The following is a 13928-nucleotide window of genomic DNA, read 5'->3' as shown; positions in this document are numbered from 1 at the left end:
TTGTTGGTTAAAGGATGCCCTCCTTTAGAAATGTTGCCATCTTTCTCAAAACTTGAAGCTTTAAAGAGGTTGGATCTTACAGACACAAAAATCAAGAATCTCCCTCGTGGGATGGAAAGGTTAGTAAATCTCAATTTTCTTCATCTGGATGTGGAAGAAGTCCCCAGTGGAATATTATCAAAATTATCATGCTTGCGAGACTTGGTGATAGTTGATAATGATAAACCGCATCAAGCATGCGTCAAAGGAGATGAGATAGGTGAGTTAAGGAAGTTGGAGTACTTTAGAGGGAGGTTTTATGACTTGAATGAATTGAATACTTTTGTGCAAGCTTTGCAGAGTCGAGGACAAGGGCTTATTGGATACCACATTGGTGTGGGTGATGAAAAAGTCTACAGTCAGCATAAATGGGATAAACACATTGAATTAGATGGTTGTAAAATCTGTAGAGATGGTGTTGAGTTCCCTTCCGATCTGCAGCAATTGAGCATTAACCACGGCATTATTGATTTCCCTGAAAAGGAGGCGTTTCTTCCATGGTTTATCTCAGCGCCAAACAGCATGTTTTCTTTTCTTAAAGAAATTTATATATTTGAATGTGAAAAAATAAAAAAGTTGTTCACGAAGAGTTGGGTGCTAAGGAACGTCCCGAATTTGGAAGTGCTAACTGTCTGGGGATGTAACCGAATGAAGGAAATAATAGCATCAGAAATGGAATTGGTTGAAGAAGAAGGAATGGGTGGTATTAAGAGTAATACCATCCAATTTACTCTTCCCAAATTAAGGATATTGAAATTGTTGTATTTAGGACAACTGAGAAGTATTTGTAGTGCAAATAGAGTTATGGTTTGTGATTCTCTTGTAGAGATTATTATCCATTGCTGTCCAAAATTACAGAGGATCCCTCTGTATCTTTGCCTGCATGATGATGGCCAACCATCTCCTCCTCCTTCTCTTAAAGGATTGGCTATAACTTCAAAGGAATATTGGGAGTCACTGAAGTGGGACCATCCCAATGCCAAGTCTCTATTTAAGCCAAAGTTTTTAAGCTGGAGCCTCTGATCTGTATATCTCTCTCCTTATTTAAGACTGACAACAATGGTATGTAACTCAACAAATTAAGCATCTCTCCTTTTTTTATATTTCTTATGTCATGTTAATTGATTTCGAGCATCTCTCTCCCTTGATCGTTTATTCAATTAGTGGTGGGAATCATGAGATGCTCCTATTGCTACCATCAAAAGCAAGTAGCCACATCTGTTTGTTGATGGGTTAGTAGGCATCGAGTGGTGCGTTTCAATTTTAAATATAATCATACACTATAGGCGGTCAGATTATTAATATTTCGTTTAGTCTATCAAGGGAAAAGCATCTATCTTGTCTGTTAGCCCTTTAGTTTATTATCTCAATGATTATGATATATCTTTCGCTTGCCAATTGAAGGTAATTGCAATAGCAGTTCCCTTTGTGCTTCTGTAATTGAGCACAAATTCACTACAATCTGAAATTTTAATCAGAATTTTGTGCTTTGTTTGGCGTCACAAATGCAGCTTGATTGCAATCCCATACGAGATATTGTTAAGGTGTAGCATGCCTGTGTGCATGATTGTCAACAACACAGTCGTGGCCTAGGTTTTCTCCCAAATTGAGCACAAGTTTGATCCGATGTATGCCAAACAAGCCTTCATTCATTAGCATGCAAGTGAAGGAACGAAGGCAGGTGAATTCTTAGGAAGCCGGGAAGATCTTGCCGCTCTCAAGAATAACTATGAGGAAGTTGGAGCGGAAGGTGTCAAAAGGGGAGAAGGGAAAGATTACTAAACATATGTTTCATGAAGCAGCAGCTAATGGTCTACTCCTTTCATGATCTTGTTTTCTGTTTATTGTTGTAATTTTGTGCATGTGCTTCATAGCCTGAATTGTCTCTCTTTTTATGTCAAGTGAGTGGTTGTTTTCAATTACATTTGCGAGAATTTGGAGTTCAGTGTGTTCCAATGAGATGAATCTCTTGCAATGTCTATTAGAATTTTGTTCCTTAGCTCTTCCCAGGACAAGGAATTTAAAACCATGTTCAAGATCCAATCTTTTACTCAAGTGATTATTGTGGAATTTGTCCACAGTGTCACTAAAAAAAAGGAATTAAAGACTTTGGATAGCATAATAAAATTACCTTTCAAAAAAAGAAACAAAAAAAAAAAAACCGAAACTACTTTATAGCTCTGTTCGTAATTTATAAATGGAATAGGACTGTTTCCCAATTTCCTTGAGTCACTGATTGAAGAAAAGAAAAGCAAATTTTACAACATTAATTTTGCACACATGTTTCTTAGACCATGAAAAAGATGGATAGCAAAATTAAATACGCTATAAGTAACATGACAACACTTTAAGCCGCAATATGCAATAATCCCAATGTTGCATACAATATTAGTAATAAAACTTCATTGTCTTAGAATTAATCATTTTTCTGCTTTTCTTAATCCATTGACTCAGCTCTTTAATTCGAGCACTAAACCATTTTTTTAATCTAAATTTTGTTAATCCATTGACTCAGTTTAAATTTGTTTGGTCGAAGATAATGGGAGTATGACATTTATTATATAAATTTTTAATCTTTGAACATTAAGTTTTCCTTCTTAATTGCCACGCCATGCTTGGAGGGGTCTCTTGGACTTTAAGAAAGAGGACAGCGAAGAGTTCTATCTCATAACTTATTTATGAGATAATCAACTTATAATTGACTGTGAAATCAAATATTAAATTTGTTATAATAGATCAGCCTACATGTTACTCCCAAGAGAATTCGAATCTTACTTTTGACAATTTTGTTAGTGCTACCAAGACAAAAAATAGCCCAGTTTGTAATTTATAAATGGAAGTTTGTTGATAGTCGGAGTGATCTCAATTTCTTTCAGTCACTGATTGAAGGGAAGGAGAGCAAATTTTACAACATTTGGCGATCCTAAGCCCTAATATACAATTTGCTTTCGAAACGTTTGAATTCTTAAAAGCTGATGAGTGTTGTGATATAAGGCCAAAATCAGCAAACATATTGGTTGATTTCATAAACATCCATTTGACAGCAATTACTTGCCAACACATGAGAAGAACATATTGTCATTTAAGCTGATCAGCTTATTCCTTTAAGCTGCCATACACAGTTCGCCTCCTCCTGATTTTTTTAACTGGCAATTTGCCAGTTTTATTGCCAAACTCCACAAAATGGAGGCTGTTAATCTCTTCCCCGAGTTGAGAATGGACTACCATCTCCTCCTACTACTTTTGGGGGCTCAGTAGCGTTGTTTCTAATTATATGTCACTATTTGGCCAAAAAATATTATGTAACAGTGCATCAATATCTTTACCAAATGATTTTCATTGCCATCTTGTGCCTTATATTTCTCTACATTTCTCAGGTCTGGTAATCTGATATGGCTTGTTAACTGGAAAAATCAATCAAGGAATTAACAACTTGGTTAACTTATCGGAAAACTGCTAATATAAAGTGTGATGCTGAAGCTCCCTCAAACAACAGAGCACTTCGTTTCCTGTCTCCTTATAAACTAGACTGAATTCATTAGATTACAACCTATATCATTTGAGCATTCTCAAATCTTTCTATATCAGCAACAAGAAAAGAATTCAAGACTGGGGTACTTAATTTTCAATTTTCAGGTTGGACTAACTCTCTTTCTAAATTATAAATTCTGATTAATGTAGTAAGTTTATTACAGAACACTTAGAAGTTGAATCTCTCATACAAATTTGTATTATGTAGATAAATATCTCAAATAATTAACAGTAACATAAGCTGTCTTAGTCAAGAAAACCCTTCATAAGAGTGTTAGTGCGTGTGACAGATAGGAAGTGAGGTCAATAATGGAGAAGTGGGAAAAGTGATTCCGTCAGAAAAGACAATCCAATTACTGCCCCATAATCCACTTATGCCTCTCTCTTTCTCTAACTATTTAATATTTTATTTCGCCACAAGCACAGTGGATGAACTTTAATTGCTTCATCTGTCCTTTCTGCTCAATTTGCACCTAACTTTTCTTTTGACAAAGTAATTTAATTGCATAAATTATATCCTGGATTCTTCTAGGGTGCTTTCTTTTTCCTAAGCACTTATAGTAGCTTAGGTTATTGTGTCTTTAAGAAAAATGAAGCAGTATTCGCTCTCATTTTTTCATCTCTATATTATTTTAAACTAGCTTTAAGGGAAGTGACCGCGAAACCAATGTCATGACTTGTCATTGTTGTGAAACAGAAGACAAGAAAGGGCAATTCATATTTGCATTATTGTGAAACAGCTCCAAGGAAAGTGACTTTGCATTGACTTGCCCACTTTAAACTCTTTTTTTCCTTCATAATTCATTAGTTCTCTTCTCACAGAGGATTAGGATTTTTTTCTTCTTGCAAGGAGATCATCTGCTTGTTGCTACTATTTGCTTGGCTGTGCCTATTTTCCAAATTTTCTAAAATATTCTGGGATAGAAGTATCAATTCACTGAATCAGGTAAACTGTTTATGCGTACCATATATTTTTATCTTTGGTAACATTAATTAATCAGAATTTTTACCTTATATCATAAATTCATCTTACCTTAAGTTTCATATAAATATTTTGGATTTTTTCTTCCTTGTCCTTGTAAATTTTCTTGTCTAACACTACTGAGTTTCCTTGATAATTATATGTGAGCTAGTTTCTTCTGCTTAGAAAGTTTGTGCTTAACAAGAAGGCAAGGAGGTTTGTAGATCATTTTATTTTATTTTATTTATTAAGCCATGAAATTGTGTATTTAATAAAAGAGAGGTTACAAAATTCTATAACCCCAAAAAGATAAAACATATCTCTATTAGGACTCATTGCCCTTATGCAAAAACAAAATATACTCTCTTTATAAAATATTTTCTAGCAATTTCAATTCAAAATCTCTAGCAAACATGCTTAACAATTATCCCAATTTTAAACACAACAAAGCTATGAACCACCATAAAACCCATCAAAGTTTCTTCTTCTTGAACCCATCATCTTAACCAATCCGATGTAACCCATCAACACAGGTATCTCCATCGTAGCACACGTTTCAAACCAAGTCATCACCAGAAAACATTTAGTTACTAGTTTATCATGCTAATTGCAATGGTCAGCAAAATTGCTGTTTATTATCTTTGAAAATTCCAAGATTCACCATCCAAAAGGCATAAGACACAAAAAACGCGACGGCCGACCAAATAATTTGAGCTTTTTCGTTCCAAATAATTTGAAGAAGAAACCAGGTATCTTGAATGTAATTCGACTCTCTTAGTTTTTTTTCAACAATTATTTCTTAAATGTCTTTTTTTTGGGATATATTGTTCTTTTCATAGGTTTTCTTGTTTAAATTATCTTAGTAAAACAGATATATGACAAGCTTGTTGTTTTCTCAATCTTCGTTACTCATATAGAGATTATATTAATCCTTCATTAAAAATATTAATTTATGGCTCTTTAATGTTTATAGTTATTGGAAATTGGCTTTTTTCCCCTCCTTTTATTAATGCTGTAATTATTTAAGAATTTGTGATGGTTATCTACAGGAAAGAAAAGGAAATAAATCATTTATTATCAGTCTTTGAACCTCTGTTCACTACTTCTCGGCTCTGGTTAGGATCAGAGACAGTCAGGACAGGTACTTTCAACATCCCAAATCTGTTCCTTTTTATTCTCATTAACAGCAAAAAAGTTTGTTTGCTTTGTTATATTATTGAAAATTGCAAAGACAGAAGAGTATCTCAACATATCCACACCAGGCGGTTTAATAATTTTTGAAGATAAAAAAAACACCAGGCGGTTTAATTCTTGGAATATAGAAAGAACAATAATCTGTCATTCATTTGAAAGTTTGTTTTCATGTGTGTGTGTTCATCATTTTGATGATATATAAGAACATGCTTTTCACTTCTGGACTGATTTTCTTCCTTGTTTAGGAGTCTATACATTTATAAAAACTATATATTTTGATTCACATCTTTGATATCCAACTTGTCGTAAATGTAATCTCCTTACACGTATATATCAAAGAAAACGATGCTGCTAGCAACTACGTGCATAAAATCTACCAAAATATATTATAATGTACCATCTGGTTTTATGTAGGGAAGTGCAGCCATGGATTTTTTTCTTAATAAGCTTGATAAACACTTGGACAACAATAGAAGCCTTGACCAGAACATGAATGACCTAAAAAGAAAATTGGAGAATTTAAATGCCTTGAAGGAGGACACTGATTCAAAAATGAGTGCAGAGCTGCAACCGAGGAAGAAACTCAAGAAGCAAGTTGATCTATGGTTGGAAACTGTTGAAAGAATAAATGGTGAGATAGAAAGTCTTGAACAAAGAGTTGCACAAAGCAGTACCATCTCACGTGGATTTCACACGGCAAATGTTTTAAAAAAGATACAAGACGTTGAGGATCTTCTTCAACAGGGTAAGTTTGATCAAGGTTTGGTGGTCGATGACCTTACGCAGATTGGACAAGCTTTGACAACAACAACTTTAGTTGGGCAAGCTGCAGAGATCTGTAAGAAAGAAATTTGGACATGCTTGATGGATGATGATATTGGAAAGATTGGTGTTTGGGGAATGGGAGGGATTGGTAAAACAACAATCATGAAGATCATCAACAACCAACTTTTAGAAGAGACTCAAAAGTTCAACATTGTGATATGGGTCACCGTATCAAAGGAGATGAACGTCTCCAAAATTCAGAAAGGTATCTTACGTGCAATTGGAGAAGACCTTTATGAAGATGAGGAGGAAGCAATAAGGGCAGGGAAGCTATACAAAAGGTTGATTAAAAAAGGCAGGTATGCGTTAATCTTAGATGATCTATGGGACAAACTATCTCTTGAAGAAGTAGGAATCCCTGAACCTTGTAACGGGAGTAAGTTAGTGATAACAACTCGGAAGTTGGATGTGTGTCGCTATTTGGATTGTCAAGAAGTTAAAATGCGCACTCTTCTAGAACATGATGCATGGAGTTTGTTCTTGGAGAAAGTAGGTAGGGATATTTTGAATTATCCAAATCTGTTACCAATTGTGGAATCTGTTGTTGAGCAATGTGCTGGTTTGTCATTAGCTATAGTTACAGTGGCTAGCAGTATGAAGGGCATAAGGAGCATTCATGAATGGAGGAATGCACTAAATGAATTAAGTAGACCAGTAAAAAGTGTGACTGGGTTAGATGAAAAGGTTTTTCAGCAACTGCAGTTTAGCTATGATCATTTAAAAGATGAAAAAGTCCAGCATTGCTTCCTCTGTTGTGCATTATATCCTGAAGATTGGAATATCTCTGAATTTGCACTAATAAGACTTTGGATAGCTGAAGGGCTTGTGGAAGAAATGGATAGCCAGCAAGCAGAGTTTGATCAGGGGCGTACGATACTGAATAAACTCAAAAATAATTGCTTGTTAGAAAATGGTGAATATACTAGGTATGTGAAGCTGCATGACCTTGTGAGAGACATGGCACTACGCTTCACGAGAGTAAAACCACGCTTCTTGGTAAAAACCGGCATGCAATTGAAAGAGATACCACATCAGCAAGAATGGACTGAAGATTTAGAAAAGGTTTCATTGAAATTTAATAAGTTTATGCAAATTCCATCACAAATGTCACCACCAAGATGCCAAATCCTCACAACTTTATTGCTGTCCCATTGCTTAATAGAGAGTATTCCAGATTGTTTCTTTGACCAAATGAAGGGACTCAAAGTTCTTGACCTTTCTGGGAATAACTTTAGAAATTTGCCACGTTCCATCTCTAATTTGAAAGCTCTCATTGTATTATTGGTTAAAAAATGCCCTCCTTTAGAAAAGGTGCCATCTTTCTCAAAACTTGAAGCTTTAAAGAGGTTGGATCTTGCATGCACAAAACTTAAGAATCTCCCGCATGGGATGCAAAGGGTGGTAAATCTCATTTATCTTCGTCTTGATATCGAAGAAGTCCCCAGTGGAATATTATCAAAATTCTCATGCCTGCGACACTTGGTGGTAAGAAATGCATTTGTCAAAGGAGAAGAGATAGGCCAGCTAAAGAAGTTGGAGTTCTTTGAAGGGAGTTTTTATGATTTGAATGAATTTAGTACTTATTTGCAAGCTTTGCATGGTCGAAGACAACAGCTTTTTCGATACCAGATTGGTATGAGTCATTGTCGACGACCAAGGGCTCCAAGACTTAGTTGGAAGAAAACCATTGAATTAGAAGGTTGTAAAATTTATAGAGTTGGCGTTACCTTCCCATCAGATCTTCAGCAATTGAATATTGTTGGCGGTATTGTTGATTTTCCCGAAGAAGAGGTATTTTTTTCGTGGTTTATCCCAACGCCAAAGGGCATGTTTTCTTCTCTTAAAGAACTTAATTTATTTGAATGTAACAAAATAAAAAAGCTGTTCTCATGTAGTTGGGTGCTGAGGAACGTCCAAAATCTGGAAGTGTTACGCATTCAGTTCTGTGTCCAAATGGAGGAAATAATAGCATCAGAAATCGAATTTGTTGAAGAAGAAGGAATGGGTGGTAGTAACAGTAATACCATCCATTTTACTCTTCCCAAATTAAGGATATTGCAATTGTGCTTTTTAGGGCAACTGAAAAGCATTTGTAGTGCAAATGGAGTAATGATTTGTGATTCTCTTGAAAGTATAGTTATCGAACATTGTTCAAGATTACAACGGATTCCTTTGTATCTTCCACCGCTTGATGGTGGCCAACCATCTGTTCCTCCTCTTGTGCGAATCGTTAAATCTTCAAAGGAATTTTGGGAATCGGTGAAGTGGGACCATCCCAATGCAAAGTCTCGATTTAAGCCAATATTTACGAGCTAGAGCTGCTGATTTATACATCTCTCTCCTTATTTGCCTGACAACAATGGTATGTACCTCAACAAAGCATCTCTCTTGTTTATGTTTCTTATATTATGTTAATTGATTTCAAGCATCTATGATGTCTGTAAACCCTTTAGTTTGTTATCTGAATGATTGTGACACATCTTTTGCTCCAATATTTTAACAGGTTTAAGGTTCGATTTCCAATTATAAGTATCTGCTACGACAGCTCCCTTCCTGCTTCTGTGATTGAGAACAAACAATCTGGATTTCTCCCAAATTGACAACAAGTTAATTTGATCCACCAGACAAGCATTCATTCATTAGTATGTAAGTAAAGGAATGAAGGCACGTGAATTCACAGAAACCTGTAAAGATCTTGCTGCTTTGAAGAAAGACTATGAGGAAGTTGGAGTTGAAGGTGTCAAAGAGGAAGAAGGGAAGATTACTAAATATCTGTTTCATGAAGCAGCAACGAATGGTCCACTCTATTCCTCATCTCATTTTACTTTCATCAACTGTTCGTTGTTGTAAATTTGTGCATGTGCTTCATCTCTTGAGTTGCCTCTCTTTCTATGTCCAGTGATTTGATTTTCAAGTATAGTTGTGATAATTTGAAGTTTTGTTTTTCCCGATGAGATGAATTCATTTCAATGTCTATTAGAATCTTGTTACTTTGCTCTTCTCTGGGCAAGGAATTTAAAACCATGTTCGACGTCCAATTCTGCTTGTGTAGTTTATATAGAAAGGGAAAGAAAGAGTATAGAGGGGAGTTCTGCCTCACAACTTATTTATGAGATAATCAGCTTATAATTGACTCCGAAATCAAATATCACACTTGTCATAACATAATTGTTTGAAGCATACTGTCTAGCCTCCAAATCAGCATACTTTTTACTCCAAAGGAAATTCAAATCTTACTTTGACTATTTTGTTAGTGCAACTAGTTGTTTGTAATTTATAAATGGAATTTTGTTGATAGTTGGAAAAGAGAGCAAATTGTACAACATTTGGTGATCCTAAGCTTTAATATGTAATTATTTAGTTATGGAACTTTTGGATTCTTTAAAGCTGATGAGTCCGGTGATATAAGGCCAAAATCAGCAAAAACCTGAATGTAATAGATAAGATGAAGAAAGCACTTGGAAATGTTTATGCCAACAAGTGATTGGAATATCATAATTAGGGATAAAGGCAATAATTAAGATGGAGAAGCTTTCTCTCCTTTGATCATTCTAAGGAATTAGTCATTATTGTCAAAGAGTAGAGTAGATATAGTCTACGAAGAGCATTGAGTTTGTTTTCTAATGAAACCATGCTTGAATCTTGTGATTACTTAGGTGAATTAATGAAAATTGATCACTCAATTGGATTTCACTTCTTGATTTGTTTCAAACATATTGGTTGATTTCATAAACATCCATTTGACAGCAATTACTTGTCAGAACATAAGAACATATTGTCATTTAAGCTGATCAGCTTATTGTTCTAAGCTGCCAACAGTGCCATCTTTAGGGTAAAGCCATCAAAGCGAAAGCTTTAGGTCCAAAATTTTTATAGATCTTAAAATTTTATAATAATAATAATAATAATAATAAATTAATTATATTAAAAAATACAAAAATTAAGATAGTTAATAAAATATCTACCTATTCTATCATACCTAATCAATATCTATTTTTTCTCACCTCCACATCTCTATTAATGCCAACTATTTATCTTATTTCCCAAAATATACAAAAGTCAAAATAATTAATAAAATGATATATTGCCTTACTTTTATAATTATGTACTTAATAAATCTCAATTTTGTATTACTTCCCAATCCTCATAATACTATTAGTTCTCAACTATTTCTCCTATTACCAATCAACTAAGGATAATATGTATTTAATTATTTCCAACCGTTATTTTTTTTCTTATACATAAAACCAATTTTTTTTTCAATTTAGAATATATTCTTATGAATTTTCATTCCTCATTGGCTCTTTCTTCCTTAACTTCAATAAGAGAAAAACCTCATTTTCTTAATTTCAATAAAAATACAAATATTTAATTTTAAACTTCTAACGTTATTGAGCCCCTATTGACTGCCGTACATAGTTTTGTCCCTTTCTGAGCTTTTAGCTTGCCACTTTTGTTGCCAAAATCCACAAAATTGAGGCTGATCCCCTAGTTGAGAATGGACTACCATCTCCTCCTACGTTTGGAGGCTCAATAGTGTTGTCTTTAATTATCTGTCACTATTTTACCAAAAACAATTATGTAACACTGCATCAGTACCTTTGCCAAATGATTTTCATTGTCATCCTGTATCTTAAATTTCTATATAATTTTGGATTAGTCACATTTAGAACCTTAAAAGTTTGAATTCCATTTCTCAAGTCCAGTAATCTGATATGGCTTGTTACTGGAAAATCAATCAAGGAACTAACAACCTGGTTAACTAATTGGAAAACTGCTAATATGAAGTATGATGCTGAAGCTCCATCAAACAACAGGGCACTTCGTTTCCTGTCTCCTTAAAAAATGGACTGAATTTATTACATCACAACCTATTTCGTTTTGAGCATTGTCAAAGCTTTCTATATCAGCAACAAGAAAAGAATTCAAGACTGGGTCACATTAATTTTGAGTTTTCAGGTTGGATTAATTCTCTTCTCAAATTATAAATTCAGATTAATGTAGTAAGTTAATTACAGAACAATTGGAAGGGGTATTTGTAATACAGGATAGCATAATTTAGATAAATATCTTAAAGAATTAAAAGTAACGTCCGTTGATACCAGTGTTAGTACGTGTGAAAGATAGGAAGATAGGTCAATAATGGAGAAGTAGGAAATGTGATTCTGTGAGACATGATAATCCAATCACTGCCCCATAATCCGCTTATGCCTCCCTCTTTCTCTTAACTTTTTCATATTTTATTTCACCACAAACACAATGGATGAACTTTAATTGCTTCGTCTTTCCTTCTGCTTAATTTGCACCTAACTTCTCTTTTGACAAAGTAATTTAATTGCATCTTGGATTCTTCTCGGGTGCTTTCTTTTTCCAAAGCAATTATAGCAGCATAGGTTATTGTGCTGAGAAAAATGAAGCAGTATTCACTCTCACTTTTTCATCTTTATATTATTTATATTTTCTTTATTTTAAAGCAGCTTTAAGGGAAATGACCCTGGAACCAATGTCATGACTTGCATTGTTGTGAAGCAGAAGACAAAAAAGGGCAGCTCCTATTTGCATTACTGTGAAACAGCTTCAAGGAAAGTGACTCTCAACTTCTGCGATCACTTTCCATTGACTTGCCCATTTTGAATTCGTTTTTGCTTCATAATTCATTGCTTCTCTTCTCATAGAGGATTACGATATTTTTGCACGGAGATCATCTGCTTGTTGCTACTATTTGCTTGACTGTGCCTCTTTTCCAAATTTAGTAAAGATACTCAGAAATAGAAGTATCAATTCACTGAATCAGAATTTTGGATTATTCTTCTTTTTCCTTGTGAATTTTCCTGTCAACACTACTAGTTCTGAAGACCTTTGCACATAAGGTTTTCACTCTATCAATACTACTGGTTTTCCTTGTTAATTATATTTCAGTTTCTTCTGCTTAGAAAGTTTGTGCTTAACAAGGAGACAAGGAGGTCTGTGGATCACTTTAATTGACATTTGGGCATCTTCTTTCCAAATAATTTGAGCAAGATATCAGGTATCTTGAATGTCATTCTACTCTCCTAATTTTTTTTTCTATAATTATTTCCTAAGTGTCTTTTTTGGGATTTCTTTTAATAAGTTTTCTTGTTTTATTCATCTTATCAAAAAGATACATCACAAGTTTGTTGTTTTCATAGGCTTGCTTACATATATATAGATTATATTAATCCTTCATGAAAAATATTAATTTCTGGGTCATAGTTATAGAAATTTGGCTTTTTTTCCCTCCTTTTATTAATGCTGCAATTATTTAAGAACATGTGATGGTTATCTACAAGAAAAAAAGGGAAATAAATCATTTATTATCGGTTTTTGAACCTCTGTTCACTACTTCTCTGCTCTGGTTGGGATCAGAGACAGTCGGGACAGGTACTTTCAACAGCCCATATCTGTTCCTTTTGATTGTCATCAACAGCAATAAAGTTTGGTTGTTTTGTTATACTATAGAAAATTGCAAAGACAGAAGAGTATCTCAACATATCCACACCAGGCGCTTTAATTCTCTGAATATAGAACCAACAATCATCTGCCATTCATTTGAAAAGTTGTTTTCATGTATTTATGTTCAACATTTTGATGATATTTAATTGCCTACAATTACACTTTAGGACATGCTTTTGACTTCTGGAGTGATTTTCTTCCCTCTTTGGGAGCCTATGCAAATACAAAAAAAAAAAAAAAACCAATATATTTTGATTCACATCTTTGATATCCAACTTGCCTAATTAATATAAGCTACTTACAAGTATGTATCAAAGAAAACAATGCTGCTTCCAAGTTTATTGAGTCTACTTTATTTATAGGTGATATAATTATGTGGACAAAGTCTATCACAATATATTATAATATTATAGTGTACCATTTGGTGTTATGTAGGGACGTGCAACCATGGATATTGCTATGAATACGATTGTTAAACACTGTGACAACCATAGAAGCCTTGACCAGAACATGAAGAATCTAAGAAGAAAATTGAAGAATTTAAATGCCTTGAAGGAAGACACTGAATCAAAAATGAGGGCAGAAATGCAACCGAGGAAGAAACTCAAGAAACAAGTTCATCTATGGTTGGGAAATGTTGAAAGAATAAATGGTGAGATACAAAACCTTGAACAAGAAGTTGAGGAAAGCAGAGCTATCTTACGTGGATTTCACACGGAAAATGTTTTGAAAAAGAAACAAGAAGTTGATGAGCTTCTTCAACAGGGTAAGTTTGATCAAGGTTTGGTAGTCGATGACTGTACGTGGATTGGACAAGCTTTGGCAACAACAACTTTAGTTGGGAAAGCTGCAGAGAACTGTATGGAAGAAATTTGGACATGCTTGATGGATGATGGTATTGGAA

General features: G+C 34.2%; 3 protein-coding genes across 3 annotated transcripts in view; all 3 read left to right on the top strand.

Annotated features, from left to right (window-relative positions):
• Nucleotides 1–30: 30 nt before the first annotated feature.
• On the top strand, nucleotides 31–1907 carry LOC149527018 (disease resistance protein At4g27190-like). The gene is made up of 2 exons (XM_089783927.1): nucleotides 31–1101; nucleotides 1551–1907. The coding sequence occupies exon 1, from the start codon at nucleotides 31–33 to the stop codon at nucleotides 1060–1062; it is 1032 nt and encodes a 343-aa protein (XP_089640053.1). The 3' UTR covers nucleotides 1063–1101; nucleotides 1551–1907.
• Nucleotides 1908–4394: 2487 nt separating this feature from the next.
• Nucleotides 4395–9183, top strand: LOC110419851 (disease resistance protein At4g27190-like). Its single transcript, XM_021432977.1, has 4 exons — nucleotides 4395–4516; nucleotides 5581–5672; nucleotides 6140–8912; nucleotides 9054–9183. The coding sequence occupies exon 3, from the start codon at nucleotides 6152–6154 to the stop codon at nucleotides 8864–8866; it is 2715 nt and encodes a 904-aa protein (XP_021288652.1). The 5' UTR covers nucleotides 4395–4516; nucleotides 5581–5672; nucleotides 6140–6151; the 3' UTR covers nucleotides 8867–8912; nucleotides 9054–9183.
• A 3261-nt stretch (nucleotides 9184–12444) lies between these two features.
• Nucleotides 12445–13928, top strand: part of LOC110418849 (putative disease resistance protein At4g27220) — a 3335-nt gene continuing 1851 nt past the window's right edge. The window contains exons 1-2 of the mRNA XM_089783926.1: nucleotides 12445–12578; nucleotides 13460–13928. Of these exons, the coding sequence (XP_089640052.1) occupies nucleotides 13472–13928 (457 nt within the window). The 5' untranslated portion in view covers nucleotides 12445–12578; nucleotides 13460–13471. The remainder of the gene's footprint in view (nucleotides 12579–13459) is intronic.

Source organism: Theobroma umbraticum, unplaced genomic scaffold (genome assembly GCF_002168275.2).
Source record: "Theobroma umbraticum cultivar Fairchild unplaced genomic scaffold, ASM216827v3 scaffold_67.0, whole genome shotgun sequence".
Lineage (NCBI taxonomy): Eukaryota > Viridiplantae > Streptophyta > Magnoliopsida > Malvales > Malvaceae > Theobroma > Theobroma umbraticum.
This window is presented reverse-complemented; position numbering and strand designations above follow the sequence as displayed.